The 27,915-nt window shown below is 36.4% G+C and overlaps 1 protein-coding gene across 2 annotated transcripts in view; it reads left to right on the forward strand.

The window, feature by feature from the left end:
* Nucleotides 1-27,454, forward strand: part of NTN4 (netrin 4) — a 121,586-nt gene extending 94,132 nt beyond the window's left edge. Inside the window, exons 6-10 of one of the 2 annotated variants that reach the window (XM_080809925.1) lie at nucleotides 9,040-9,253; nucleotides 9,600-9,715; nucleotides 17,229-17,297; nucleotides 19,943-20,113; nucleotides 26,035-27,454. In XM_080809925.1, the coding sequence (XP_080666051.1) occupies nucleotides 9,040-9,253; nucleotides 9,600-9,715; nucleotides 17,229-17,297; nucleotides 19,943-20,113; nucleotides 26,035-26,171 (707 nt within the window). In that variant the 3' untranslated portion in view covers nucleotides 26,172-27,454. The remainder of the gene's footprint in view (nucleotides 1-9,039; nucleotides 9,254-9,599; nucleotides 9,716-17,228; nucleotides 17,298-19,942; nucleotides 20,114-26,034) is intronic. The other variant, XM_080809926.1, reaches the window with a different exon arrangement.
* The last annotated feature ends 461 nt before the right edge of the window (nucleotides 27,455-27,915 follow it).

Below are 27,915 nucleotides of genomic sequence, written 5' to 3' on the forward strand. Positions count from 1 at the left end.
AATATGTAATTAAAAACTGCAGGGGCAGCTGACTCAGTCAGTGGAGCATGTGACTCTTGAGTTTGGGGTTGTGAGTTCGAGCCCCACATTGGGTGTAGTGATTACTTGAAAACAAAATCTTTAAAAAAACAAAAAAAAAAAAGAAATACTTGCTATGAAGAAAAGGGTACCATGATAGATTATAGCAGGGATGAACCACATAAATTCCAAGAAGAAGACAGATGAGGTCAATAGGGATTCTTTATCCAAAGGAAGAAGGAGTTGGGGATGACCCAGGTTCCTGACTAGGTGCCTGTGTAAATGATGCCTTGCATGGAACGGGAACACAAGAGCCTTTCTTCAACAAAAAGATAAAGGTGTTTGATGTAACCAAATTCCTCAGAGCGAAATAAAGTATCTAAAATTATACTTAAAAGTTTTCCTGTAACAGAATTTGCACACTCAAAAGTACAGACAAATTCTTCTTCAGTTTTAAATGGAGTAGCAACCCAGGAATATGAAATTGGCTATTTAGCTATCTAAAATTTTTTAGATATACCCAGGAATAAATAGGAACTGGCTCAGTTACAATTTGTAAACAGGAAGAATACAGAAATCAAACTGAGGATCTGAGCAGTGGTCATAGTAAAGCTTCAAAAATAAAGGGTATGACTTTTGTATTTATTTGCATTACTCATTTAAAGTTCATTGAAAACATAGGAAATATACTTAAATACATTTATTTTTGAAAGCATTTAATAGGGGCACAAATGACTAGACTTATGCATACACTGATCTCCTTCAGCATGGGATGTACAGTAACTCAAGAGACATTGTATTTCAGTAAGTGAAAGGCAAGTCTTAATTTAGATTATTTTCTTATTAGATTTATTCTTGCATAATTTTATTTGAAATTAACATTCATCTTGAATATTGTGGCACTATCTTTGAACATGATGTGATTATATTTAAATGATGAATAAAAATGTTCCCTAGGAGAGTAAAGGGGTAAACCATATAGCCTTTGACAACTGCCTTTGTTTACAATTTTTTCTTTATTTTTCCATAGTTGTTCATCCACTAGCAAAAATAGTTGATAGTAGAAGGAAAGGAGAAAACAGTACGAAAAAGGACAGAAGACTTCTTTTTATCTAACATTTAACTTCACACTTGATACAGTAATAATAGATCATACTGTCTCTTTTCTGTTTAGAGCTGCATCTCAGTCACTGCCCTTAACTCCAATTCTAAGAACCTCAGGGGGAAGCTCTTGAAGTGGCTTTGATATTTAAAATCCCCCATCAGAAATCATGTAGGGCTTTGGCCTTTTCAGGGGAAGACAGTGGTGGGAGGCTGGGAAGCTCTGCTGAAGGAGGGGCCACTGGGCAGCCGTGAAAGCCCTTGACAAGCTGCTGCTTTCCCAGCTAAAGGCCTTGAACTTTGAATTCTGTTTTTAGAAAAGCTAAATCAGGAGCAAATACTTTCAGGGTGTTTTGCTCCCAGTGTTGCCTTTACTAACAAAATAGCAAAAGCTATAGCCATCAGGTAATACTAAGGAGTCCTGGTGATTTTTAAAAGGAGTAAGATGCTGAGCTCAACGGGGTGTTTCAACAGTAGGCTCGGCATCACAGATCACTCTGAATGAAAGGTGTGCAAACGACTCAGAGTTTGGGTGAAGGTGGGAATAAAGAGAAAAGGCAGCAGTGGTTTCCTTTGACTCCACCACCAAAAGCTTTAACAACCCCCTCAGAATAAAGGAAGCCATAACTCTCCCATTATGTCCCTGACCATTTTGTATTCCTGTTTACATACTTATTATGTTCACGTAGGTTGACAGCTGTGACTCTTGCCCTAGATTACGTGGTGGGGTATCTCCCTATAAACAACAGGATCATAGATCATACCCTACTTGTCTTCAGTATACTCTCATCCACAGAAGGAGAGTGAGAGCAGATGGAATGTATTTGATCTAAAGAAAAAAACATGTAGTTAGGAGATTAACCTAATTCTATAAGACAAAGTAATCAAGAAAGCTGTTTGCCACCAAATTCCTCCCAGGGGCAAAGTGAAGAATTTCAGCCTATTTTGGAAACCAAATTGTTAAAATTGTTTTAAAAAAATAACTGAAAAGATAGAAATTAAAAAAAAATAAAGAATAAAAATAAATAAATAAGTAACAACTCATATCTGCAATAAGACAGTTATTCCTCTTTCCTCTGTGTTCCCATGCACCCCGGGCTATCTCAGTTATAACATTTACTGTCTGTAATTATGTATTTCATATCTCTCTTCATTCACTGAAGAGTTAGTTATGACTCCACATTCTTCTTTATATCTTAAGCCTCTGGCGTAGTTCATGTTAACACTAAAGTTCAAAAACTCCTTGGCAAAGGTGTGACTGACTGACTGAATGAATGAATGGTGGACTTTTAAAAACTAATACGTTGGAGTGTCTGGTTGGCTCAGTCGGTAGAGTATGCAACTCTTGATCTCAGGATCATGAGTTTGAGCCCCCATGTTGGGCACAGAGATTACTTAATTAAAAAAAAATTTTGTTTTAATTAATATGGTTCAGCCAGATAATAGTAACAGTTACTCTCTGAGCATTTGGTGCTACTAATTCCTGATACATTGCTAACTATATACAATATCTTATTCAGTCCTCCCATAGGAACCCTATGGCATAGGTATTATTACACTTAATCCATCAATAAGAAAACTGAAATGAGGAATTTAATTTCACAAACTCTTACAAAGACCAAGCTTCATAACCAGAATTTTAACTCACCTAGGCTGACTTTTAGGTTGGTGCCCTTCCTATTTTCTGTCTTTCTATTTTATTGCCTGCCCTACAGGCAATTTCCAAACAAGCTGTATTGTGATTGAAACAATTAATTTCAGAGCCATGTAGATAAACAAAGTTATTTAAAGATGTGTTCGACCATTATTTTATGAATGGTATGTTTCCTGGTTGAAGACACTCCAGAACAGCCCCACATCTTAACTCTTTTCTGTAAATGCTCATAGAGGGACAGTGTTTCACACAATAGATAGATAGCTGCAAACATGTAAACAAAATTTGAAAATATTTAGCAATTATATATTTGTTACTTGAAGGGAATGTGTTGTGAAATCTTTTGTAAAAGTACCCATTTCCTTTCCTTCATCTCACCTGTTTTGAATATTTTGTATTATTTCAGAGTTTCTTATAACAGGACACATCAGTACACAATGGACTATTTAAAATTAGTTGTTTGTGTTGTTAAAGAGATCTTGTGTAATATTTAGGAATTTAAAGTGACATTTTCAAATAATTTTATTCTGCTAATTTGGTTGAGAGAACAACAATGGGCAAATGGTTTAGGGGAGGGGCAGGTGGGGGTGATAATTATTCCAATAATGAATCACTTAATACCTAGAGAGGCCACATAGCTTTGAAATATATCTGGCTGCCACTCAAAGCACCATTTTGGCTTTTAAAGACAATGCACCATAGCTTTACCAAAAAATTCTAATAAAAAAATAATTAAGTTCAGAATGATAGTATATGATAATAGTTCCATCTTTACTATTATCTTGCAACAAAAAGACAAAGTTATTTCAATGATTTATGTCATTCCACTGGGTAGCAACTTTGGCATTTGTCGTAATGAATATGTAAAAAGCCAGGTGCTTAGGTTGCACTTCAGAATCAACAATTAGCAAGAAGTATATGTTGGAGAATCAGAACCTGAACCAGAATCTAGGCAGACCTTTTTCCCCCTCAAGCAAGAAGAATATAAGAAATGCAGATTATGTGTGTCAGATACTGACTGTTCCACAAACTTAAGGAGAGAGGTATGCAAGGCAAGCCTTGGTGTGCAGTTTTAAAAGTATGTCATGAAAAGTGTCACTGCTGTCTGCCTGGAGCTAGTTCTGCATAGTTTCCAAGTGGTATTTTTATCTTGTAATTATGTAAAAAGTCACACTGACAGAAATCCACCAGCACATGTGATAGAATCACATTCTTCTCTGGCCATTCCTGAGATGTGTGTAGGTTTTAAAGTATATGGTAGTACAGAGAGGTCAAATCCTAGAAAGGCTTGAATTTTCTATTAGAGTAAAAGATAATGGTGGCAATGGGAAACTATATATTACAATAGCGGGAAATCCAAGACATCTTTCATCTGGCTTCCCTATCTGCTGTCAAGAACCAAGCTGACTTAGAACTGAATATTGCAGTAACTATTGATTTAGTCTTCTCAAAATGATGAAATGTTTGTGTTGGATTCTGCGATTTCATTTACTGTCTCCACATAGCACTTTGATATATTTTGTGTGACATATTATATAACTCTCCAAATTATTTCCTAGTTAATTAATTAATTAAAAACAAATAACAAAGCAACAATGCCTTGCTAACTTAAGAGAAATATTAGTCATTCACTTTCATAAACTAGAAATGTGAAAATCTTCCTCAATTTCTGTTTGTCTCTCTTTTTTTTTTTTTTTAAAGATTTTATTTATTTATTTGACAGACAGAGATCACAAGTAGGCAGAGAGGCAGGCAGAGAGAGAGGAGAAAGCAGGCTCTCCAGGGAGCAGAAAGACCGATGTGGGGCTCAATCCCAGGACCCTGGGATCATGACCTGAGCCGAAGGCAGGGGCTTTAACCCACTGAACCACCCAGGCGCCCCTTCTGTTTGTCTCTTAACAGCGCCTTCTTCCTCCTCATCCTGATGAAAATCCTATCATTTCAACCTTTCCTCCTGTTCCAGCATCTACTCTCTTAGTCCAGTTCCTTGTTTTCTCTGATTTCTTTTGTTTCCCTGCCATCAGTTTCTCCCTACTCTAGTCTGTTTCATGCAATGCCACAAAAGCATCTTCAAAATTAAGTTGTAACCACATCATAATTCTGCTTTTTTTTGAAGTGCTATTTCCTATGGCTCTTTATACCCACAAGACAAAATTCAGCTTCTTGGATTCGGCTCTTCTACAGTCTGGCTCCAAACCTAACTCTACAGTTTTTTTTTTCCTTGCCTCATCAACTTCAACAGTCTTCCACTCAATGTACGTTCTAAAATTCTCACACTCCCCAAAGAGGCCATGCCCTTTCACACATGATCCCCACAGCCTGGAATGTCCTCCGGGTCAGTTTCACCAATGATGACGTGGGCATCTACTACACACCAGACACTGTTCTGGGGACTGGAAAACAAAAATAATAAGATAAAAATCCTGTCAGTGAGTCCAGAGTCTCATAGTAAGGGCAACAGACATACAAACAAATAATAATAATGGACTATGATGCACACAAAATAGAAATATACATTAAAAGCAGAGGCAGCATAGAGGGGAGAGTACTAAACTGTCTGGAGGGAGTGGGACAAAGAAGGATGTCAGGGTTCAGATGGACAAGAAGGGAAAGAAAACACAGGAATGACAAGGGGCACTGGGGCAGGAAAGAGCTTCCCATTTTCAGGGAGCAGGAAGATCTTCCACATATAATGCAGACACATATAATGCAGTGATGATGAACTATTCAGTTAAAAGTGGTGAAGAAGCTACATTTTGTGGTGTCTTTTATCACAATTAAATTTTGTTTTAATTATTTAAAATAAATGCAATGGGGAGAATATCTAAAGACTGGAATACACAGCTGCCTATCTTCCCCCTCCTTTTCAGCTTGCCAAGTAGGAACTCACCTTTTAGGATCAGCTCAGGTATCTAAATAACCCCTTCTTTAGAATCCCCATGTGAAAAATAAATTCAAAATAGATGAAAGACCTAGATGTGAGACAGGAATCCATCAAAATCCTAGAGGAGAACACAGGCAGCAACATCTTCAGTCTCAGCCACAGCAACTTCTTGCTAGACACATCTCCAAAGGCAAGGGAAACAAAGACAAAAATGAACTATTGGGACTTCATCAAGATAAAAATCTTTTGCACAGCAGAGGAAACAGTCGACAAAACCAAAAGACAACCGACAAAATGGGAGAAGATATTTGCAAAGTTTTATCAGAGAAAGGGCTAGTATCCAAGATCTGTAAAGAATTTATCAAATGCAACACCCCTCGGGACAAATAATCCAGCCAAGAAATGGGCAGAAGATATAAACGGACATTTCTCCAAAGAAGACATACAAATGGCCAATGGACACATGAAAAATGCTCAACATCACACAGCATCAGGAAAATACAAACCAAAACCACCATGAGATACCACCTCACACTAGTTAGAATGGCTAAAATTAACAAGTCAGGAAATGACAGATGCTGGCAAGGATGCAGAGAAAGGGGAACCCTCCTACACTGCTGGTGGGAATGCAAGCTGGTGCAGCCACTCTGAGAAACAGCATGGAGGTTCCTCAAAAAGTTGAAAATAGAGCTACCCTATGACCCAGGAATTGCACTGCTAGGTATTTGCCCCAAACATACAAATGTAGTGATCTGAAGGGGTACCTGTACCCCAATGTTTATAGCAGCAATGTCCACCATGGCCAAACTATGGAAAGAGCCCAGATGTCCATGTCCATCAGCAGATGAATGGGTCAAGAAGATGCAATATGTACACACACACACACACACACACACACACACACACACACACAGGAATATTATTCAGCCTTCAAAAATGAAATCTTCGCAATGAAATCTTGGCATTTGCAACAATGTTGATGGCACATTATACCCTAGGGCATTATGCTAAGCAAAATAAGTCAGTCAGAGAAAGACAATTGTCATATGATCTCACTGAAAGGTGGAATTTAAGAAAACAGAGGATGATAGGGGAAGAGAGGGAAAAATAAAACAAGATGAAATCAGAGAGGGAGCAAAACCATGAAAGACTCTTAACTATAGGAAACAAACTGAGGGCTGCTGGGAGGGAGGGAGGGAGGTGGTGAGATGGGGAAACTGGGTGATGGGCATTAAGGAGGGCACGTGATGTAATGAGCACTGGGTGTTATATAAGACTGATGAATCACTGACCTCTACCTCAAACTAATAATACACTATATGCTAATTAATTGAATTTAAATAAAATAAAATAAAATAAAATAAAATAAAATAAAATAAAATAAAAAGAATCCCCATGTGATTCCCTCAGCCTGTGATCTCTTTTCTGTGCTCCCTTAGAATGCACAGGCCTCCTTTAGAGTACCTAGTCAGAGTGTATGGAAAGTTTTTATTTACTCCTGTTTTCCCCAACAAGACCATGAATTCCTTAAGGGCTGGCACCATTACTTACACAAGCATAGATCCTATATCTCCACAAGAATTATTTATTGAATTAAGTTGTTAGTTCACTATTAATTAACCATGTGTCAGACACCGCACTAATGTAGCCATACACTACATGCATGATCTCCTTTTATCCGTATAGCAACCGCATAAGGATAGATATGGTTCTCATTTCCATTTTAAAGACAAGGAAACTGGGATAATGAGAAGCGAGATATCCAGCCAAAAGTCACACAGTCAGTAGAGATTTGAAGCCAGATTGAAGCCAAACTGTTATTTTAATGACAAAGGAATAAATTAATAGAAAATGTTTCCAAGGGGATAAAGAAGGAAGTGGGAATCTCGAGTATTATTGGTTGAGAAGATTTAGCAGGAAGAATTGGCCTAGTAGGTATCAGACTGCACTACGTATCTTGCTGAAGTAATTTCATTTAAAATCATTTCAGCCTCATGAAATCTCCGTAAGATCTAGATACCCTTCAGGACAGTTGGGTCCTGCTGAGTGCTCTCTTCTGGGTTGTAGACTGCCAGCTTCTCATCGTAGCCTCACATCCTTCAGAGAAGAGAGCACTGCGCTTTTCTTCCCCATAGAAGGGCAGTAATCTCATCACCCTTGAGACCACATCCAAACCTCCCAAAGATCCCACTTCCAGATACAATCACAGTGGAGCACAGGCTTCAACATATGAATCTGGAGGGCACATAGTCAGCCCATAACACTGTGCCAGTTAAATCCAGCTTTCTTCCATCTCAAACCTGAACCCTCTCGGCTACATCACTATAATTCATGGCTACTGATCTCAAGTGTAGCCTTCATGTGCCTGGAAATTACACTTCATTTTCTGTGTCTCTCGTTCACTCTCCCACTGCCACTCTTCATCTCTCTCACCTGACGACTTTGCTTACCATTTCATCCAGAAAATACAAGGAATCAGAAGAAAAATTCCCCAGCTTCCACTACTGCATTTATCCACTTTCCTGCATCTGAGTCCCTATGCTCTGCCCTGCATCCTGTTACTATGAACTGATCATGTTCCTACCCAAGGCCAGCGCTTTCTCTTCTGCACCAGATCCTGTCTGTCTGCCTTACTCCAGTATGCTTAAATATCCCTCCAACAATGCTCCCAGCTTTCTTCAGGTGATCAATTTTTCCCTTTCTCTTGGTTCATTCCCATCAACATCAAACCCGTTGCAATTTCTCTCATCTTAAAATAAACAAAACAAAAACTCAAACCTTCACTTACATTCATATCCCCCTTCAGTTTTCTATGCCATTATAGAAAAGCTTCTCAAAAGAGCTGTCTGCTCTCATGATCAAATTCCTCTACTCCCATCTTCTGAGTTCTCTTCAGATAGGCTCACCACTCATCAATAGAGTGAAACTTTTCCTATTAAGGATACCAGTGGTCTTCATTTTGTCAAATGCAAAAATATATTTCCAATCCCCATCTTTTTGGGATTATCAGCATTTAACACAGGTGATGTTGCCTACCTGATGCTGAAACTTTGTTTAGCTTCCAGAACACCATACTCTCATGATTTGTTTTCCTTTCTGGCTAACTCCTTCTTTGTCTTCTTTGCTGATTCATTCTCAACACCCCAAGCAAAATCCATTCATATTTAATGCCCTCTAATTTAGAATAAACAATGTAGTTCATTTTGCAGCAAATGTGCTTTCCTGATTTTATCTTCTCATCTGTAATTTAACTAGTTTTCATTCTCAGAGCATATACCAACTGTCTAACAGGGGAGCCTTAGAGGTATGCTGGGTGGTGAAGGGAAACCAGGTCACAGATAACCAATTACTCACTGATCCTTGTGTGTCCTCTCTGTTGTAGTGTGTTCCTGTCATCCAGTTGGATCAGCAGTCCTTCCTTTCAGCTCAGTAACCTTCTGTGACCCCAGCAATGGTGACTGCCCTTGCAAGCCTGGGGTGGCAGGACCACACTGTGACAGGTGTATGGTGGGGTACTGGGGCTTCGGAGACTACGGCTGTAGGCCCTGTGACTGCGCAGGGAGCTGTGACCCACTCACAGGAGACTGCATCAGCAGGTGAATGCTCATGGCTCTTGCTCTGTCTGTGTGTCATTCAGATTCTTCTGACAATCTGATAGTGATCTGGAAAATCTTACATGCTGTCAGTGGAGCAAAAATGTATTTTGCACAGTATTTTAAAGAATCTTTGTCAAATTGCAGAGTAATTTGTTCTTGTAAGATTCTAGAAATGGTCTGGCTCATTTTGCAGAATAAATTATTCTTAATAATAGGCCCTTAAAACACTATTTCTGAAAACTAAAAGGATGGGAAGGTACCCGATTAGGTTTAAGTCTCCATATATATGTTCATTTCATTCAAGTTCTAAGAAAGTCCTTAACTTCATCTTTTTCTGTTTTATTAGCAGCACAGACATAGACTGGTATCATGAAATTCCTCACTTCCATCCCATGCACAATAAAAGCGAACCAACCTGGGAGTGGGAGGATGAGCAAGGATTTTCTGCACTTCGACACTCAGGTGAGACAATGGATATAACCAGTTATCATATTTCCAGGTCTAGTCTCCAGTAACAGTGATTCATGACAAATTAGAAAACAACCCTTGGATCCTAGCAGGGGAACTCTTTAGTTCTCAGGTTAATAAAGTAGTGACACCCTTGCCGACAAGCATAAAACTCTTAAAGAGAGCCAAAGAGTATTTTAACAAGATTTTGTTTATTTTCTGATTATTAGAGTAACATTTCTAATTAGTATAGAAAATCTGGAAAATTCAAAACACCACAGTAAAAAAATATCAAATCTCATTACCCAAACCATTACATTTTTGGTTTGTTTCCCTCTCTAAAACATACTATTTTACATGGGTGAGAGCTAATTGAATATATCCAGTTTGGAAATGGAGAAATTCGTTTAAAGGAAAAATATTATTATAGACCTAGCATAACTTAATATACACAAAGCTAAGGGTGAACTCCTTATGTTTTATCTTTTTTGCAACTAGAAAACAAAAATAATTTTACAAACTAATTATAAGCCAAATAACAAAACTAATAAAATTCAAATTAACACCATTAATTGAATATGAAAAATGATTTTTACTGAAGCCAAAACACTCTTTCCTACATAAATATGGTTCTTTAAATCTACCAAGTCTATATACTATTTCCTCTGACTCCGTTTTCTTATGATGTTTATCTGTTTCTTTGTTTGATGAGCATGCTGTGATATTGGTGTGAATACATGGTTTCTGTGTTCATCCCGCCTCTGTTCTTTTCTTGTAGAAAGGCAAGTCGTTCTATTCAGCACCAACTTGCTCCATAACACAAACACAAATGTGGGCATGAAATCTTGTGTAAGCATTTGGTTATAAAGTGCTTCCCAACTGATCCAAAGGAAACTTAATAATAAATTTTTTAAAAACTTTTTTAGTGGGGTATAATTGACATATAATTTATTAGTTTAGGTGTACAACATAATGATTCCTTATTTGTATGTATTGTGAAATGTTCACCAAAAATTTTTTTTATTAAACATCACAAATGCCAAAAATGTATTGTGAACACCCAAATACACACCTGTTAATGTTACCAAATTTTAAGTTTTGCCATAATTGTTTCATATTTTTATTTAAATTTTAAAGTGTTATAGATACATTTGATGACCTGTACCAATCTCCAACTTTACTAGCCTTCCTTACTCCACAGAAAAGCCACTAACCAGAATTTTGGTATTTATCATTAACTTTCATGTTTTTACTATTTTGTTACTTCTATAAATAGAAAGTGTTTTTAAAATTGCATGTACATGATAACCTACCTATGCCTTTAAAACTTTTCTTTGCTCTGAATATGTATTTTTTTAGATTTAAGCATTCTGTTATTTGAATATGACACTTTTAATTCTCTCATTGTTTGTCATTTAGGATATTTTTAATTTCCAATTTCCCACTGTTATATCTAATGCTACAACGAATGTTCTTTTTTTAAAATAATTTTTTTAAGGATTTTATTTATTTATTTGAGAGAAAGCGAGCCCTGGAGGGTGGGGGAGGAGCAGAGGGAGAGAGACAAGCAGATTCCCAACCCAGCAGGGAGCACAATCAACTGAGCCATCCTGGTGCCCCAACAAATGCTGTCTTAAATGTGATTTGGTGAATTTAAGGAGTTTCACTAGAGCAGGGGCTGGCAAACTAGCCCTCAGACCAAATCTGGCCTGCTGACTGTTTGTCTACACTGCACAAGATACCTGCTCTAATGTTTATAGTTATAATTTAAGTAGTTATATTAACACCTGCATAGTATCTTTAATTTTGTCTCTTAACCCATAAATCCTAACACATTCATTATCTATCCCTTTATAGAAAATGTTTGTTGATCCTTCTCCGAGGGTATAACCCAGCCGCTATTGGGTCACAAGTATCCTTTTTTATCAAATTTACCAATATTGCCAAATAGATCTCCAAAGTGGTTATACAGATTTGCATTCTACCAGCAAAGTATGACATCCTGGGACACCTGGGTGGCTCAGTTGGTTAGGTGGCTGCCTTCGGCTCAGGTCATGATCCCAGCGTCCTGGGATTGAGTCCCACATCAGGCTTCTTGCTCGGCAGGGAGCCTGCTTCTCCCTCTGCCTCTGCTGCCACTCTGCCTGCCTGTGCTCTCTCTTTTTCTCTCTCTCTCTCTCTGACAAATAAATAAATAAAATCTTAAAAAAAAAAAAAAAGTATGACATCCTGTTGCTTCATATCCTCACTGATACTTCGTATTTGTTTAACAAATTTTTATATAACACACACAAGGGACCAAGCACTATTCTACCTCACTAATGCTGACGCAATTCAACTCATTTAATATTTTTGGGCTTCTACAGTTAACATTATCAAATCTCTCAACTTTTGCCAATCTGATGATTATGGACTGGGACCTCACCATTTTAAATTGTATTTTTCTGATTACTAACAGTTTTAGTAATTTTTCATGCTTTCTTGGCCATTCAGGTCTCTTTTTCTGTGTATTTCCAATTTTGTCATTTTCTCGCTAATTAGTAATTCCTTATAAATTCATTCATCTACCCAACAAATATTTGTTGAATACCCATAATGTATGCCAGTACTGTAAATACAGTAAGAGAACAGAACAGATAAAAACAGATAAACAGGCTCCAAGGAGCCTACATTCTTGTGGAAGAAGACAACTAATAAATAAGTAAAATATTTAGTGTCATATTATCTAATACAATAGAGAAATAAAGCAGGGAGGAGATGATAAGTGGCCAGGAGGGACATACTTTTAAAAAACGTGATTGGGTGCCTGAGTGGCTCAATGGGTTAAGCCTCTGCCTTCAGCTCAGGTCATGATCTCAGGGTCCTGGGATCGAGCCCCGCATTGGGCTCTCTGCTTGGTGGGGGGCCTGCTTCCCCCCTCTCTCTGTGCCTGCTGCTCTGTCTGCTTGTGATCTCTCTCTCTCTGTCAAATAAATAAATAAAAATCTTAAAAAAAAAAAAAACATGATCAAGGGAAATCCTGTGGAAGGTGACATCTGAGGTTAAAAAAAAAAACCCACTAAACTAAACTAAAAAAAGAGAGAGAGAGAGGGAGAGTGAGGTATACAGATAAAAGAGGGAAGAGAGTTTAGGCAGAAGAAACAGCAAGTGCAAAAGCCCTGAGGTCAGCAAGGAGACCAGGGTCACTGGGGCAGAGTAAGAAACAACAATTTTAATACACTTTCATAGAAAACTTATGGACTCTTCAAGAATCAAGAACCCAAATTTGAGAAACACTGGTACTTACAATTCTGTGTCATGGTTTTTTTCATCTAACATAATCTTATGATCATTTTCCTAATGGTTTCATTTTAGTTCACAATAGGATAGAATGTGGGAAAGATGAAGGAATACAAAGTAGTCATACTCATCTTTTTTAACATTTGAAAAAGAAAAATCTTTCCCATTTATTTTTGGCCTCAATGCTAAATAGTCTGAATTCTGTAATTTTAACTTTAACCACTTTTGAAACTTTCCTTCTGTTTTTCTAACACAATGGTTTTCATAATTGTTCAACTTTGCCTGCGAAGCCAAATCTGTAAAAATCAAGTGTTTAGGACCATAGGACATTCATTAAGCCAATCATGTTACTAGGGAGCTGGCAACACACCAACTCAGCACATAACGTGCTGGCATCAGAATCACTCTAGACTCTCATCCACAACAGCTGTTAGGTCTGTAATACCCCTAGAGAGTCTCTGAAATTCATCTGGAAGAGCTCCAGTTTGAGGAAGCCATTGTTCGGTTTCCTGCTAAATATCAGTATTCCCATTGGGTATAGAATAGTGCTGTGCTCATGGCACCTTTTTTAAACAAAAGAAAAAGAATGGTAATCAGTTTTTGAAGCACCATAATTCATTCTCAAATATACGTGCCTACGTACCTATTTACCTACCATAAGTTTCCCAAACTAGAAATATAATGCACTATACCAACAAGATACCCTTAACTTCTACTACTTCCTAGGAGATAGAGAACATTAGATGTAAAATTTTACTCCTGTACAACAAATCTAGCTTTAATTAGTACCATAGAACTTGTGCAACAAAACTGGCTTTAAATAGTTCTACAGAATTTATACAAGAAATCTGGTTTTAACCAGTACCACAGAACTGTAAATAGTATTCTAATAGCTCAATATTAATACTAACTAGGTTTTTCTTCCCTTCCAGGTTTCCTTTAAGAAAACACATCTGGGTTAAAGCCTAATCAACAAAGATTCATTCAAAAACAAATTTTAGGGGCATCTGAGTGGCTCAGTTGGTTAAGCATCAGATTTTTGGTTTCAGCTCAGGTCATGATCTCAGGATTATGAAATTGAGCCCCGCAAAGGGCTCTCTCCCTCTTCCACCCTCTCTGCCCCTCCCCACCACTCTCTCTCAAATACATAAATAAAATCTTTTTAAAAAATGATTACAATGGTAATCTTTATGAAAAAAATTTAATGTCTGATTTCTTAACATATGAAAAGGGAGTACTGGAAAACGACCACAAAAAGATCTTCAAATAACAGAACTTTGTATGTTCTAATTGGCTGAAGGACTACAACGAAAAACATCAGTTAAGTAATAATATATACCATTTGGAGTTCCAGCAGGTTTTTTAGCACGGTTGTTACCATACCCTCCAGCTTTGGTGGAATTATCAAAGGCCACAGGCTATCTACTTAGGTTACTCCAATTTCTGAATGAGTAACCCTCTCTGCCAGGTTTAGATTATATGCAATATTATTTAACAAGTCACAACAGCTAATTTTAAGCACCTCAGATTTCTCATTCCCACTATTTAATTCCACTGTGATTTTCCACTTGCATATCTCATTATCTAGTTTCTAGAGCAGCTTTAGTTAGAGCCAATATGTCACTATTTGCCACATCACCATGTCTACCCAACCTCGTCTCACCAGAATCATACTCTCATTTCCACGTGGATGTTTTGTCAGCAACTCTAATTCATTATATTCTCCTCATACTAGACATCTGTTGTTTTTGCCTAACCAGATCCATTTCCTCTTTATTCCTGCTATTTCTGTGGTAGCTCAACCCAATTTTGCTCTGGGGAGCCACACTTCCCTGCACTCCATTTAATACAGTCTTGGCCTGGCCAATCAGATGTGCTCTCCCCGGAATTTAAATCTTGAGCTGAAAGGGACAAGGTCTGAAAGTGATCCCAGTTCATGATTCCAACAGCAAATCCATAAAAGGGGCTGCACAACAGCTCCTACTACCTACATCTCTGCAGCTCTCCTGATTCATGCCTTTTCTGAGTTTTGGTTCTTCAGCTTTTTCTCCTCTCTGTGAGCTACTCCATATCCCTTCAACAATTAAGTTAAACCACTGATTGCTACAAAAAGCCTTAAGTTGTACACCCCTGAAGTGTTCTCCTCCTAACTTCCTTATTTCTGTTAGTAATACTTCAATCTTCCATCACCTAGACTCCAAGGTAACAGGAAAACTCCAAGTTCAATCTTAGGCTTCCTCTTCCAATCCAACCCTAAGTCTGCAGCCTCCCTTAAAATTTCTTCCTCTCTAGACCTACAGCCACCTCTTTAGTTCAGCTGAGCCACATTTCATCTGACTTAAGACAGTACAGTGGAAAGATCAGGGGCTTCAGATTCTCCTAAACCCAGGCTAAAAATCTGGCTCTTCTACTTGTTAGTTATGTTGCCTTGGACAAACTAATTAACATATCTGAGCCTTTATTTTTTTCATTTGTTAATAATGTCTATCTCATAAGGTTATTATAAATATTAAACAAGATCATAACGTTCCTTATATAATTTATGGCTTATGGTTGACGCTCAATTCAGTTACTGTTGCTGTCATCAGTTTCATCAGCTTCTAACTAGTCCCTACTTCCATTTTCTCTCCATTTCAGTACTATTGATACGGTATATGTCTTATTTCATGTAATTTCTTCAATCTGATAAGCTTTGAAAATTCCCCTTTATCAATGGGCAAAATGGGTGAAGGGGAGTGGGAAATACAGGCTTCCATTTATGAAATTAGTAAGTCATGGTAATAAAGGCATAGCATAGGGAATATAGTCAATGGTATTGTAACAGCACTGCATGGTGACAGATGATAGCTACACTTGTGGAGACACAGTACAACATATAACTTGTTGAATCACCTGAAACTAATGTAACATTGTATGTGAACTATACTCAAATTAAAAAAAAATCCTCTTTCTCTAACAAATTAAGTTCAGGCCTTAACTGCCTATTAATCAAGGTCCTCCATGGTACCTACTACTATCCACAATTCAATCTGTATCCAGGGAAAACAGAACCACTGACTTTTCCATGAACACACTCAGCCCTTCTCTCTTTCATTTATTTCCTCACTCTTTTATCTCTACATTCTTGTCAAATTTCTACCTGTTAGAATCTTAGATGAGTAAATAAATATAAAACACTTAAAATAGTGCCCGGCACACAGTAACTGCTCCTTAGTAAATGTTACCAACTTCCATGCCACTCAATGCCTAAAAAATGCAATGCATGAGGGCAGAAGGAGAGGGATGATAAAATTATATCGAATTGTTAAGTAAGTAAGAAGGGAAATTCTACCCCTTCTGGGTTCTAGGAATATAAAGATAAATAAGACATAACTGTCATCATCAAGGATCACAGTTTAGAGAGGAAGCAGATAAATCATTGAGAATGCCATGTATAGACTCTATCAAAGGTATTCCACAGGGCCTGGCAAATGTCTGACACAAAATAACAGTCAGACATTATTTAAACTGTTGGGAGAAAGCACCCTACCTATTCTTCAGAGTCCATTTCAAAACCTTTTTCGGCCATGTAGCCTTTTCCCATCTTCCCAAGATGTGGCCCTCCCACCCAAGCATATTGAACCTGTCTTAGAACACTTATCACTGTGTGTACACTTGCTTTATTCACCTTAATGAATTATAAGCCTTCAGACAAGAATTGTTTATTGCTCATCTTTATATATTCTGAAGTATATAGCATCATGTCCTGCACATAATAGGTGCTCAAAAATACTTTTAAATTGGATGGCATTACCTTCAAAGGACTTGCTCAATTATTTCACTATATTTGACTTCTGCTGTGGTGAACATTAATTATAAAAAGACAGTTGTCTTTCCTCTAGTTTATCTATTCAGTTGTTCCATTCCATTAGCATGGAATCTTAATACTGGACTATATCTGTCATAACATCAATTATAAGCATTAAAATATATCATTGTTCCTACTTCTGTTTTTCTTAAGTCAATACCTTATTGAATGGTTTGTTTGAATGACTTTTTATGATTTCTTAGTATTTATGGATTATGTTGTATGAATCACTTAAGCCTTAAAGAGTTCTACAACCTGATACCTAAAACTAAGATAACACTGTATGTTAATTATACTTCAGTTTAAAAAATGAGTTATGATACCTGGGTTTACTTGCTGGGTTTTTTTTTTCTCTTCTTCGTTTCTAAATAACTAACACTATTTTTCATTTACTTTCTGTAGGTAAATGTGAATGTAAAGAACAGGTGTTAGGAAACTCCAAGGCATTCTGTGGGATGAAATATTCATATGGTAAGTCTGAAGTCCTTGAATGCTTCTAAGAACCTATTCAAACCAAGTACAAAGAGTTTTTTTAGGAATTGGGAAGCTTAGTCTATGGCATTCTCAATATATCAAAGCATTAGTCTTACATAATAATACTTAATAAAGATGGTGTTGATTGTTCTGGTGAGGGCAGGAAGCTGGTCGAGCAAAGGCAAGGCCATCTTACTATAAGGAAAAGAGGCAAATAACAAAAAGTGAAAAACCATGATGCATAATCTTTTCTTATGGATGCTTTTTGTGTTATAATCTAAAAGGGAAGTCTCTGGCCACTAAAATGATTCCTGTGCCAGTTTCATGTAGTAATACCAGTTTTGAGTAGTAATCTGTGCCAATTATCATACAGTAATACTAAGAAAAATCAGTTCAAACACTATTTCACAGTGATTAAGAGCTCAAATTTTGGATTCAGACCTGTATGGGTTTGATTTCTGGTCTATTGTATGGGTAACTTAACCTCTCCAGACTTCTTCATCTGTAAAATAGGGATGATGCCACCTGTCCCATAAAATGGGATTTTTGAAAAGCAGACAGAATAATATCTAGCACATACTATATCCTCAGTAACTGGTAGGGGGATATAGTATATATTCCTGACTAGTATCTAAGGCTTTTTATTGTTCCGTAATTCAGACTGCCTGAAAGACACATTACAATGAAGAGAAAATTTTAAGTCATGATTTCTGAAACCAAGTGTTTAGGTTCTTGATAACATTGTATTTAATCTCATAAAAGATAAAAAAGTAAATGTTAAAAACCACATAAATCTTATCTAAAATTACATACATACTTCCCTCCTTTCACCTGACAATTTGGCTAAATAATAGAAGAAAATTTTTGAAATGTATAGTGTTCAATAAAGAAAAGTTAGTTTAGAGAAAATGGCATTTGCTATCAAAAGCAAAAAAAAATGAAAATTTAGTTCAAATGTAGTCAGGTTAGTGGAAATATCAACTGGTTTTGAATATTACATATATTTAGTAGCTCTCTAAATTTACAAACAACTGCACTGGCATCTTTTAATACAACTGTATTCTTTTCTGCTTAAGAAAACACTCGGGACGCCTGTGTGGCTCAGTGGGTTAAGCCTCTGCCTTAGGCTCAGGTCATGATCTCAGGGTCCTGAAATCAACCCCTACATTGGGCAGGCAGAGAGAGAGAGGAGGAAGCAGGCTCCCTGCTGAGCAGAGAGCCCAATCTTTATTAAAAAAAAAAAAAAAAGAAAACCTGGACACTCTTAATAACGTAATTAAATACCTTGTTCTTATTAGATGCAATATACCTACAGACTTGGAAAAAAATGGTTTCTCCCTCCCCATTCTACTAATGGGGGGAAAAACTTGATTCATTTGTTTATTCCTTTGGCAAACACTTATTAAGCTGTAATAGTGAGTAGATGAGGTCCCTGTTCTCTTTGAGTATATAGTCTAGTAGAAAAACAATAGTGAACATTCATTGAGCGTTAGCCATGAGTGGGGCACTATGCTACATACCCTTCATTTGTATATCTTACTGGGATTCCAGCCCAAATTCTACCTCTAACTGACTGGTCATGCAAATTTGGGAAGTTTACTTAATTTCTTAAAACTTGCTTCCTCAAACATAAAACAAGACTAGATGAACTTTTAAGACCCATTAAAAGTCTAAAATTTGGTGATTCTATAAAAAAAACTATTATCTGACAACCATATTTTCAGGAATTGGGACCAACCAGTATAGGGTTCCCTCAATACACAGAATTTTCCATCAAGATATAGTTGAGAACGTAAGAACTCTTCTGACAATATAGAACACTACAAACCAGTGTTCCTTAGGTGTACTTTCTTCCCCACCCCAAATTATTCCACTCCTTAATCCCCAGCCACATCCGATTCACAGATGGAAGAGCATAGCATAATAGAATTATGAGTTATAGAGAATACTGAAGCTCTGCCATCATGTGGAAAGACAGCCACCCTAACCCCAGTCAGTTTGCATTTTACATCCAGGGAAGGAGATTAAATAATCAATATTTAATTATTTAATCTCTTTAGAATATGTAAAATATATTCTGGCAATAACATTTTGTTTGTTCTTTGATGTAACTTAAATACACAATGAACCACAGAGTAAAATATAGTCAGAATCTAAATATAAAACATTCTACTTCCTATACACCTTCTTTCTATTTGGATTTGATAGCTAAATGTGTCTAAGACTATGTTTGAAGTAGGCAAATGGCTGATAATCTCTTAGCATAATGACATGGGAAACAGCAATTGAAAATGTCTAGGAAGGGAGAGTATAGTTAATATAGATAAATAAGGTGAAACCAATGGAAAAGTTAGTGAGCCTAATGATTTTTTTCCTAATGATTTTTATTTGAGATTTTTTTTTAATTCCAGTAGAGTTAACATACAGTTTTATATTAGTTTCTGTTGTATAATACAGTGACTCAACAATTCTACATATTACTCAGTGCTTGTCAAGTTGAGCTTAATGATTTTTAAAGCAAATTTACATCATCATTAATTAACTCTTCCATTATACTCTGAGATGCATACTTAAGTCATTCCAAGTTCAAAAAGCAATATGAAATTCCATGCACTTTGACGTTATGAATTGTGTTGTTACAGTTTTAAAAATAAAGATTTTATCAGCTCACGACAAAGGATCTCATGCTGAGGTCAACGTGAAGATAAAAAAAGTCTTAAAATCTACCAAATTGAAAATTTTACGAGGAAAACGAACATTATATCCAGAATCATGGACTAACAGAGGTTGTACTTGTCCAATCCTCAATCCTGGTAAGCATTAGACTCTTCTAGCTTAATAAATACTTTGTCTCTGCTGATTTGCTCCTTGTCTTTTTTTTTTTTCTTTTCTTTTTTTTTTTTTTTTAAAGATTTATTTATTTATTTATTTGACAGAGAGAGAGATCACAAGTAAGCAGAGAGGCAGGCAAAGAGAGAGAGGGAGGGAAGCGGGCTTTCCTGCTGAGCAGAGAGCCCGATATGGGACTCGATCCCAGGACCCTGAGATCATGACCTGAGCCGAAGGCAGCGGCTTAACCCACTGAGCCACCCAGGCGCCCCTGATTTGCTCCTTGTCTTAACATTCGCTAAATCACAACTGAAATAAACTCACCAGAAGTACCTCTCCTTTTCAACATCTGAATTCTGGGCAAAATCCAAATGGAATTCTTTGAACTGACATCAAAAAATTATTCTCTTCCACATGTTCTATGAAAGTAAAATATTTTAAAATCCAGCAGTATAGTATTTTCTGTCCTAAAAGAGAAGTCTCAGCTTGGTTCCAGGTGCCAGTAGCATAGAAAACACTTTCATAAATTTAGATGCCACTTAACACTTCACCTGAAAGCAAGGTCCTATTACAGTGCCCTGGGTAGAACTTGCTCCCAGAGGAAATTCAAATGCAAAATTCCATCTGTGCAAATAATATTGAATTCATTTTTTACAATTGCATGAGAAGCATCTGTGTCTCCTGGATAGAAAACAACTCTCAAATTCTCATCATCTTGTTTTTCATTAAACGATCATTCTGGCTTCAAATTAGAAACAGCAGAAATTAAAACAACAACAACAACAACAACAAACCATTGTAGAATCTTAGAGAATCTTGAAATTAAGGGAATTTGCATCTTCAAATGTACTTATAGTGGAAGAGCCAGTGAGTTAGTGTGGGATTCTTACCTTTACACTCTAGAAGTATACTTTTATACTGTGTCATAAGCTGCTTATTTCTCTGTCTCCTTCATTATATTTGAGGATGGGATTTAGATATTTGATCATAGCATCTCTAGGACTTACCACTAGTACCTAAATAATAACATAGTACCCAGATAGTAAGTTCTATTAAAACAAGCATATTTGGGGGGACACCTGAGTGGCTCAGTCCATTAAGTGTCTGCCTATGATCCTGGAGTCCAGAGACTGACCCCCCTGTGGAGGTCCCTGCTCAGTGGAGAGCCTGCTTCTCCCTCCGCCTCACTCTTCGCCTGCTTGTGCTTGCATTTTCTTTCTCTCTGTCTCCCTCTCTCTCTGACAAAGTCTTAAAAAAACCATATTTAAAAAAATCCTCCATATTTCCCATTTCATGTAGTTGCCATTTGTGTCTTAATTGCACTGCTAATACAGGTGCATAATTTAGGTTTTGTATCTAATTCCTTTCAAATAAAAGTCCAGGGAACCCCAGTTATGTTTGTAAGAAGTCACTGTGGTCTTTGATTAATAACTGAAAGAGATAACTGAGTGACAAAGAAAAAAGAGAAACTATCAATGAAATATTCTCCCCAACCTAAACAATCTAAAAGATAAAACTCTTGGGTTTTTGACTGTTGACTAATCTCTTACATCTTTTTATACCATTTTAATATTTTAAAAATTCATTTAAATTTTAATAAGGAAAAGGAAACGATGTTTTAAATAATAAATGTTTCTGAAGAACAAATGAAGTAATCAGAATCTCAGATTTTGAACATTAAGAAATGAAGAGTCCTTAATTTAAGTTCTACTTCCTAATAATCTGTGTGTAGAGGCTCTTCCTATAAGCACTTTCTACTATCTTGAAAAAAGAAAAAATAATCTGCCCAGTTTTTAGTAAGACAGTGAAAAAAAAAAGAAAAAGCTTTGAGCATCTGAGCCACCCTCCAGGATGTGAACTATATTTCTGCTAGAGTCAAAGAATCAACTGAGTCCATCACAATTGAAAACATAAGTGCAATTATTCAAAGAATTCTTAAAAACATGTTTACTCGCTTTGAAGAAAAGACGGGAACCTGCCAAAGCAAAACCAGACACTCTTTCATTTCACTTTGTTTTTCCATTTTTACAAGTTCAATAGCTAAGGCCAAAGAAAGCTGATAAGAAAATTCGGAAACCTTAACACGCCAACTAGCTTCCTCTGCTACTTTTTGAACAGGAACAATCTAATTGGCAACCCTGCAAATTCATTCATTCCTACATTCATACATACATTTACTCATTCATCAATCAATTTAGAATATCAAGACTAGCACTAAACTATTACATTTCCCTTTTCTATGGAAACAAAATAAACTTTGTGCCCTTAAACATGTAGTAAAGTAGATGTCGAAAGCAAAAAAATAGAAAAAAGTAAATGCTAGGAAGTGATACAACAGATAACATTGTTTTCCATGCCAATTTTTGACATCATGCTGCTCCATAATTAATGGTTTCACGCAGTATCATTTCTATTAGTTCAATATATATTCACACTTTAAATTAGTGGCAAACTCCTATAGGATGTGTTCTTTTTATAGTTTCAAAGTAAATTCATTTAAAATACTAAACTTAACAATGAAGTTTCCTAAAAATTATTTGTTGTATTTTTATATGAGGATTTTATTACTTTAGGTATGCTACAAACAATATCAAGATCATTATATTTTAATTAGTCTATTAATTAAATATTGGGATTCTTTTTCATGCAGATGCTAAGGTTACTCTTCAAATTATTTATTTATTTATTTATTTATTTATTTATTTATTTTTAAGATTTTATTTATTTATTTGTCAGAGAGAGTGAGCACAGGCAGACAGAGAGGCAGGCAGAGGCAGAGGGAGAAGCAGGCTCCCCGCCGAGCAAGGAGCCCGATGTGGGACTCAATCCCAGGACCCTGGGATCATGACCTGAGCCAAAGGCAGCAGCTTAACCAACTGAGCCACCCAGGCGTCCCTCTTCAAATAATTTAAATACCTTATGATCCATCTTACATTTGTGTTCTCCGGTGTTAATTAAAATCTCTACCATTATTTCCCCCCCCCTTTTTTTTTTTTGAAAACACCATTATAGCTATTTCTTTGAATAATACTTTTAAAAACCCTCTTACTATAGAAGCTATACACATGTACATTATAAAATTTTAGAAGAAAATTTAAAACTTCACATTTCTTACCTCCAGGGCTTCTCTCTGTTAATAGCTTAGTGCAAATCCTTCAAGGCCTCTCTCTGTGCATGTATATACTGTACTTTTTAAGCAAAATAAAATGATAGTATGCTCCATTCTGCAACCTACTTTATTTAGTTAGTGATCATTGCCTTCAATTATAGTTTATTTTCATATATCCTAATGCCCAGACCATATTCCAATTTCCTAACTGGTCCCAAATGTCCTTTAGAACTGGTTTGTCCTTGTCAGTGTTCAATCCAGGATCACACAATATATCTGGTTTTTAAGTCTCTCAAGTCTCTTTTATTCAAGCACAGTTCCTTTCTTAATTGTTGTTGAAGAAATTGTTAGTGTTGAAGAACCCAGGCTAAGTGTTCTGTAGATTATTTTACCTTCTATATTTGTCTGATTGGTTCCTCGTGGTGTCATTTAGCTTGTCCCTCTACGTCCCATGTTTCTTGTAATCTCTAAAGAAAATCTCGATAGATTCAAAATAATTTGACCAGAATCCGTTAGAGATATTGCTGGGTATGTACTTTGTGTTAAATCATATCAGAAGGCGCATAGGACATGGATAATCCACCATCAGCATTGCTAAACTTGACCCTTGGGTTAGAGTGATGACAGTCACATCCCTCCATTGGGCAGTTTTGTTTTTTCCTTTTGAGACTAATAAATAATGAGTGTGGTGTTACTTGGTCATGATACAAATATCTGGTTTCCCACTGGCCATTGATTTAATGATGTTACCACCAACTGGTAATCCTTCCTAAATCAGTAATTTCATTAGAACTTGAGAAACAATGTTTTCCTGATTCTCCTCATTTACTAGCTGACATTCTTCTGTAAGGGGACTTCCTTTTTCAAGCTGGGCTATAGGTTACCATTCAATATGTTTTCTATGTAAAGGCAAGATAAAAGCTAAATTCTTTCCTTATAATTCCCAAAATGCTTACCTTTCAAAGTAAGGGATGATTTTAACAGTTGTTTCAGAAGATGACAAACTAGTTCTTCTCCGAATTATTCTTTTTTGAGTATCATTTTGGAATTATGGATTTTTGTTGATTTGGTATGTTTCAATAGATACAATCGTTATGTTCCTTGGTGCTCAAATTATCACAGCTTTAACAAGTTGTAACCCTTTCTTGCTAGCTCCCTTGCCCTTTTACAATGATCCCCGTTAATCTTTCAGAGCTTCGTCGATTTTTAGCACAATAAGATGCCCCATGCTACCTTGTATCTTCCTGTCCTGGACCTGCAATAGCATTTCTGCAAGAAGACTTGTTCTGTTTTGTTTTGTTTTTAGTGAGCTCTGTTTAATTAGAGACCACAATATGTCTATTATAGGTGTTTATTGGTATTGGGATACCTTTTTCCAGGTCATTTCAGTGGATGAACAACAACAACAACAACAAAATATATATGTTTTATTTTTATTTTATTAATATATATTAATTTATATATATACATATAAAGCCATGAGTTTAAATTGATACTTTCAGTTTAATTTTAACATCTACTATTTTCTCTTAAATTTTAAAGTATATGTCTCTTTATCTTGGAAAGTTTTCTTTTATAAACATAATTACTTCTTTGCTTATCCTATAATATTGAAGAAAATTGTTTCAAAATACCAATATTTATATTATAACAAATACCAACTGAAGGAGATTAATAGGTAATAAGACTGTCCTTTGATTATTCTGTACATTAGCCAAAAATTTTTATTTGAACCCTTAAAATGAATTTTGAATTACAAAGATCTGATGAAGTCTCATTTTTTTTTAATATGACAAACAAACATCCTGTATTCCAAAAACTCATTAGCTTTCTATAGGATGTATGTATTACTTTGTATTATTCATAACTTTCTTCCAATATGTTTTCCCAAATGGTTGTTTCACTTTTATAAAATCCTCCTTAATATGCACTTCTACACATGGTGAGTTTTCAAGAAATACCACTTTATAGCAGTATGCTAAGTACCCATAGAATCCTCACTTCTTTACCATAGAGAGTGGTACAGTAGAGAGTAAAAATTCTACGGCCCGACAGACCTGAGCTTATGTCAGAGTGCTGCTATTCACTCATAGACACTGAGTAAGTTTTGAATCTTGCTGAACCTTAGTTTCCTTATTTGTGGAACAAGAAAATAGTAATACTGGGCGCCTGGGTGGCTCAGTGGGTTAAAGCCTCTGCCTTCAGCTCAGGTCATGATCCCAGAGTCCTGGGATCAAGCCCCGCATAGGGCTCTCTGCTCAGCAGGGAGCCTGCTTCCCCACCACCCTCTGCCTGCCTCTCTGCCTACTTGTGATCTCTGTCTATCAAATAAATAAATAAAATCTTAAAAAAAAAAAAAGAAAACAGTAATACCTACTTCATAGGGTTATTTTCAAGATTAAATGAAATAATACAGGGGTGCCTGGGTGGCTCAGTGGGTTAAAGCCTCTGCCTTCAGCTCAGGTCATGATCCCAGGGTCCTGGGATCGAGCCCTGCATCGGGCTCTCAGCTTGGCAGGGAGCCTGCTTCCCTCTCTCTCTCTCTGCCTGCCTCTCTGCCTACTTGTGATCTCTGTCAAATAAATAAATAAATAAATAAATAAATAAATCTTTTTAAAAAATAAATAAATAAATGAAATACTACATGTAAGCCACTTAACCCACTGTAAAAGTTTATCAAGAGCCAGCTGTCACTCCCTGTGACCCTATTTCAGTGCATATAAAGCCACCGAAGTCACATCTCTCCCCTTCCATAAATTATGATACTATATGGCCCCTAACTTTGTTCTCTTTTAGGTTTGGAGTACCTTGTGGCAGGACATGAAGATGTAAGGACAGGCAAACTAGTCGTGAATATGAAAAGTTTTGTCCAGCACTGGAAGCCATCCCTTGGAAGAAAAGTCATGGATATTTTAAAAAGAGAGTGCAAGTAGCAACAAAGGTATAGAGCTGGTATAGCGCACATAATGGCACTTCTCTATGTACGAAACACAAACTTAATGGATAGGAGACCTCAAAAACAAAACTGGAATTTTTAAAGTGCCAAAATATGTAGAAATATTCCAACGCATGGGCCTAGTCTAACCTGTCTCTTGGGGGGCCAGGTTTAAATAGTTTGTTTCATAAAGATAAATGAAAAATCCTACACTGATACCTGCCTCTTATGGGACTGATTCTGTAATTCGTAACTATTAAGGGTATTTTTAATAGCAGTATGGTATTTAGCAGTAATCCATTAAAAGCAGTACATCTAACAAGGACTCCTTCCAGCTTCACATATGTTACTTTTATTTGTGCTACTTAAAGTAATCAAGGATATTTTAAGGACTCCCCAGCCCTACTATATAAAAAAAAAGGTTTTTCTTAAAAAAGAGCCTTTTGTGTGATGTGTGTGAACTTTGGTCTGTGGAGTGTAAAATGGAACCTCCTCACATGTATATAGTATTTCCTTGTATAAAGCACTTTACTACCTACCACTTGTGTTGGGAAAGTTTGAAGATCATGGTGGACAGAAAGAAAAATAAAAGGCGAGTAAGAAAACCTACTGAAACAGAAACACTGCCACTAGTGTGGACAAAAGGAAGTTGTACGTTATAGCTCTGAACACTTGGAAAAAACCTGAAAGGAGAACATGTTTGCATATGAAGTCTCATCTTCAGGCTATACGTTAGACTCCACAGATACCAGCCGTGATGAAAAATATTTTTAAAAACAAGATGAGACTTTAAAATAAGAGGAAGAAGAAATCTTAAGTGTAGCAATATGCTTGGATGAAGAGGAAATGGACTTTAAATTTTTAAAAGCTCATTTATTTGCAATGCACGTGTATACACGGCAAAAATTATTGTAGACACAGAATTTGTGTTTATTTTTGTGTTTAGTATTTAAACCTGAATGTTGAAACAGCTTCCTCCTTATCTTTATTAACAGTGTATGGCCATTATATTTACTCATCTTTTTGACACAATGTATGTGATAGTTCACCAAATAACAGTTTTCCTTATTAGCCATCTTCTGTACCTGTGCACAACCACAATGCATACAGTTTCTTCTGTACTTGAATATACAAAACAAAGCCACAGTGCCATAAGATTAACTTCACATACAGAACATATTTTTTTCCTGAGGTCCTGTGGACTTGCAAAATATATATATATATATTGCTCTGTTAATTTTTTTATATTTCATATATGTAATAAAGGAATATGATTTCCTGATTTTTGTCTCATTTCCTGATCAACTCTGCTAAAGATTACTTTGTCTTTTTTTTTTTTGCCACAATCTTTTTTTTTTAATTTCTTTTCAGCATAACAGTATTCATTGTTTTTGCACCACACCCAGTGCTCCATGCAATACATGCCCTCCTTAATACTCACCACCTGGCTCCCCCAACCTCCCACCCCCCGCCCCTTCAAAACCCTCAGGTTGTTCTTCAGAGTCCATAGTCTCTCATGGTTCACCTCCCCTTCCAATTTCCCTCAACTCCCTTCTCCTCTCCATCTCCCCATGTCCTCCATGTTATTTGTTATGCTCCACAAATAAGTGAAACCATATGATAATTGACTCTCTCTGCTTGACTTATTTTTTGTCTTACTGAGGGAACTCACACTTAAATCCTTAATTTAATAAAATCAAAGAAGGGCCTGGTATTTCTGCTCTTTTACTCTGGGGTGTGGC

This window comes from Martes martes (genome assembly GCF_963455335.1).
Source record: "Martes martes genome assembly, chromosome: 8".
NCBI classification, from domain to species: Eukaryota; Metazoa; Chordata; class Mammalia; order Carnivora; family Mustelidae; genus Martes; species Martes martes.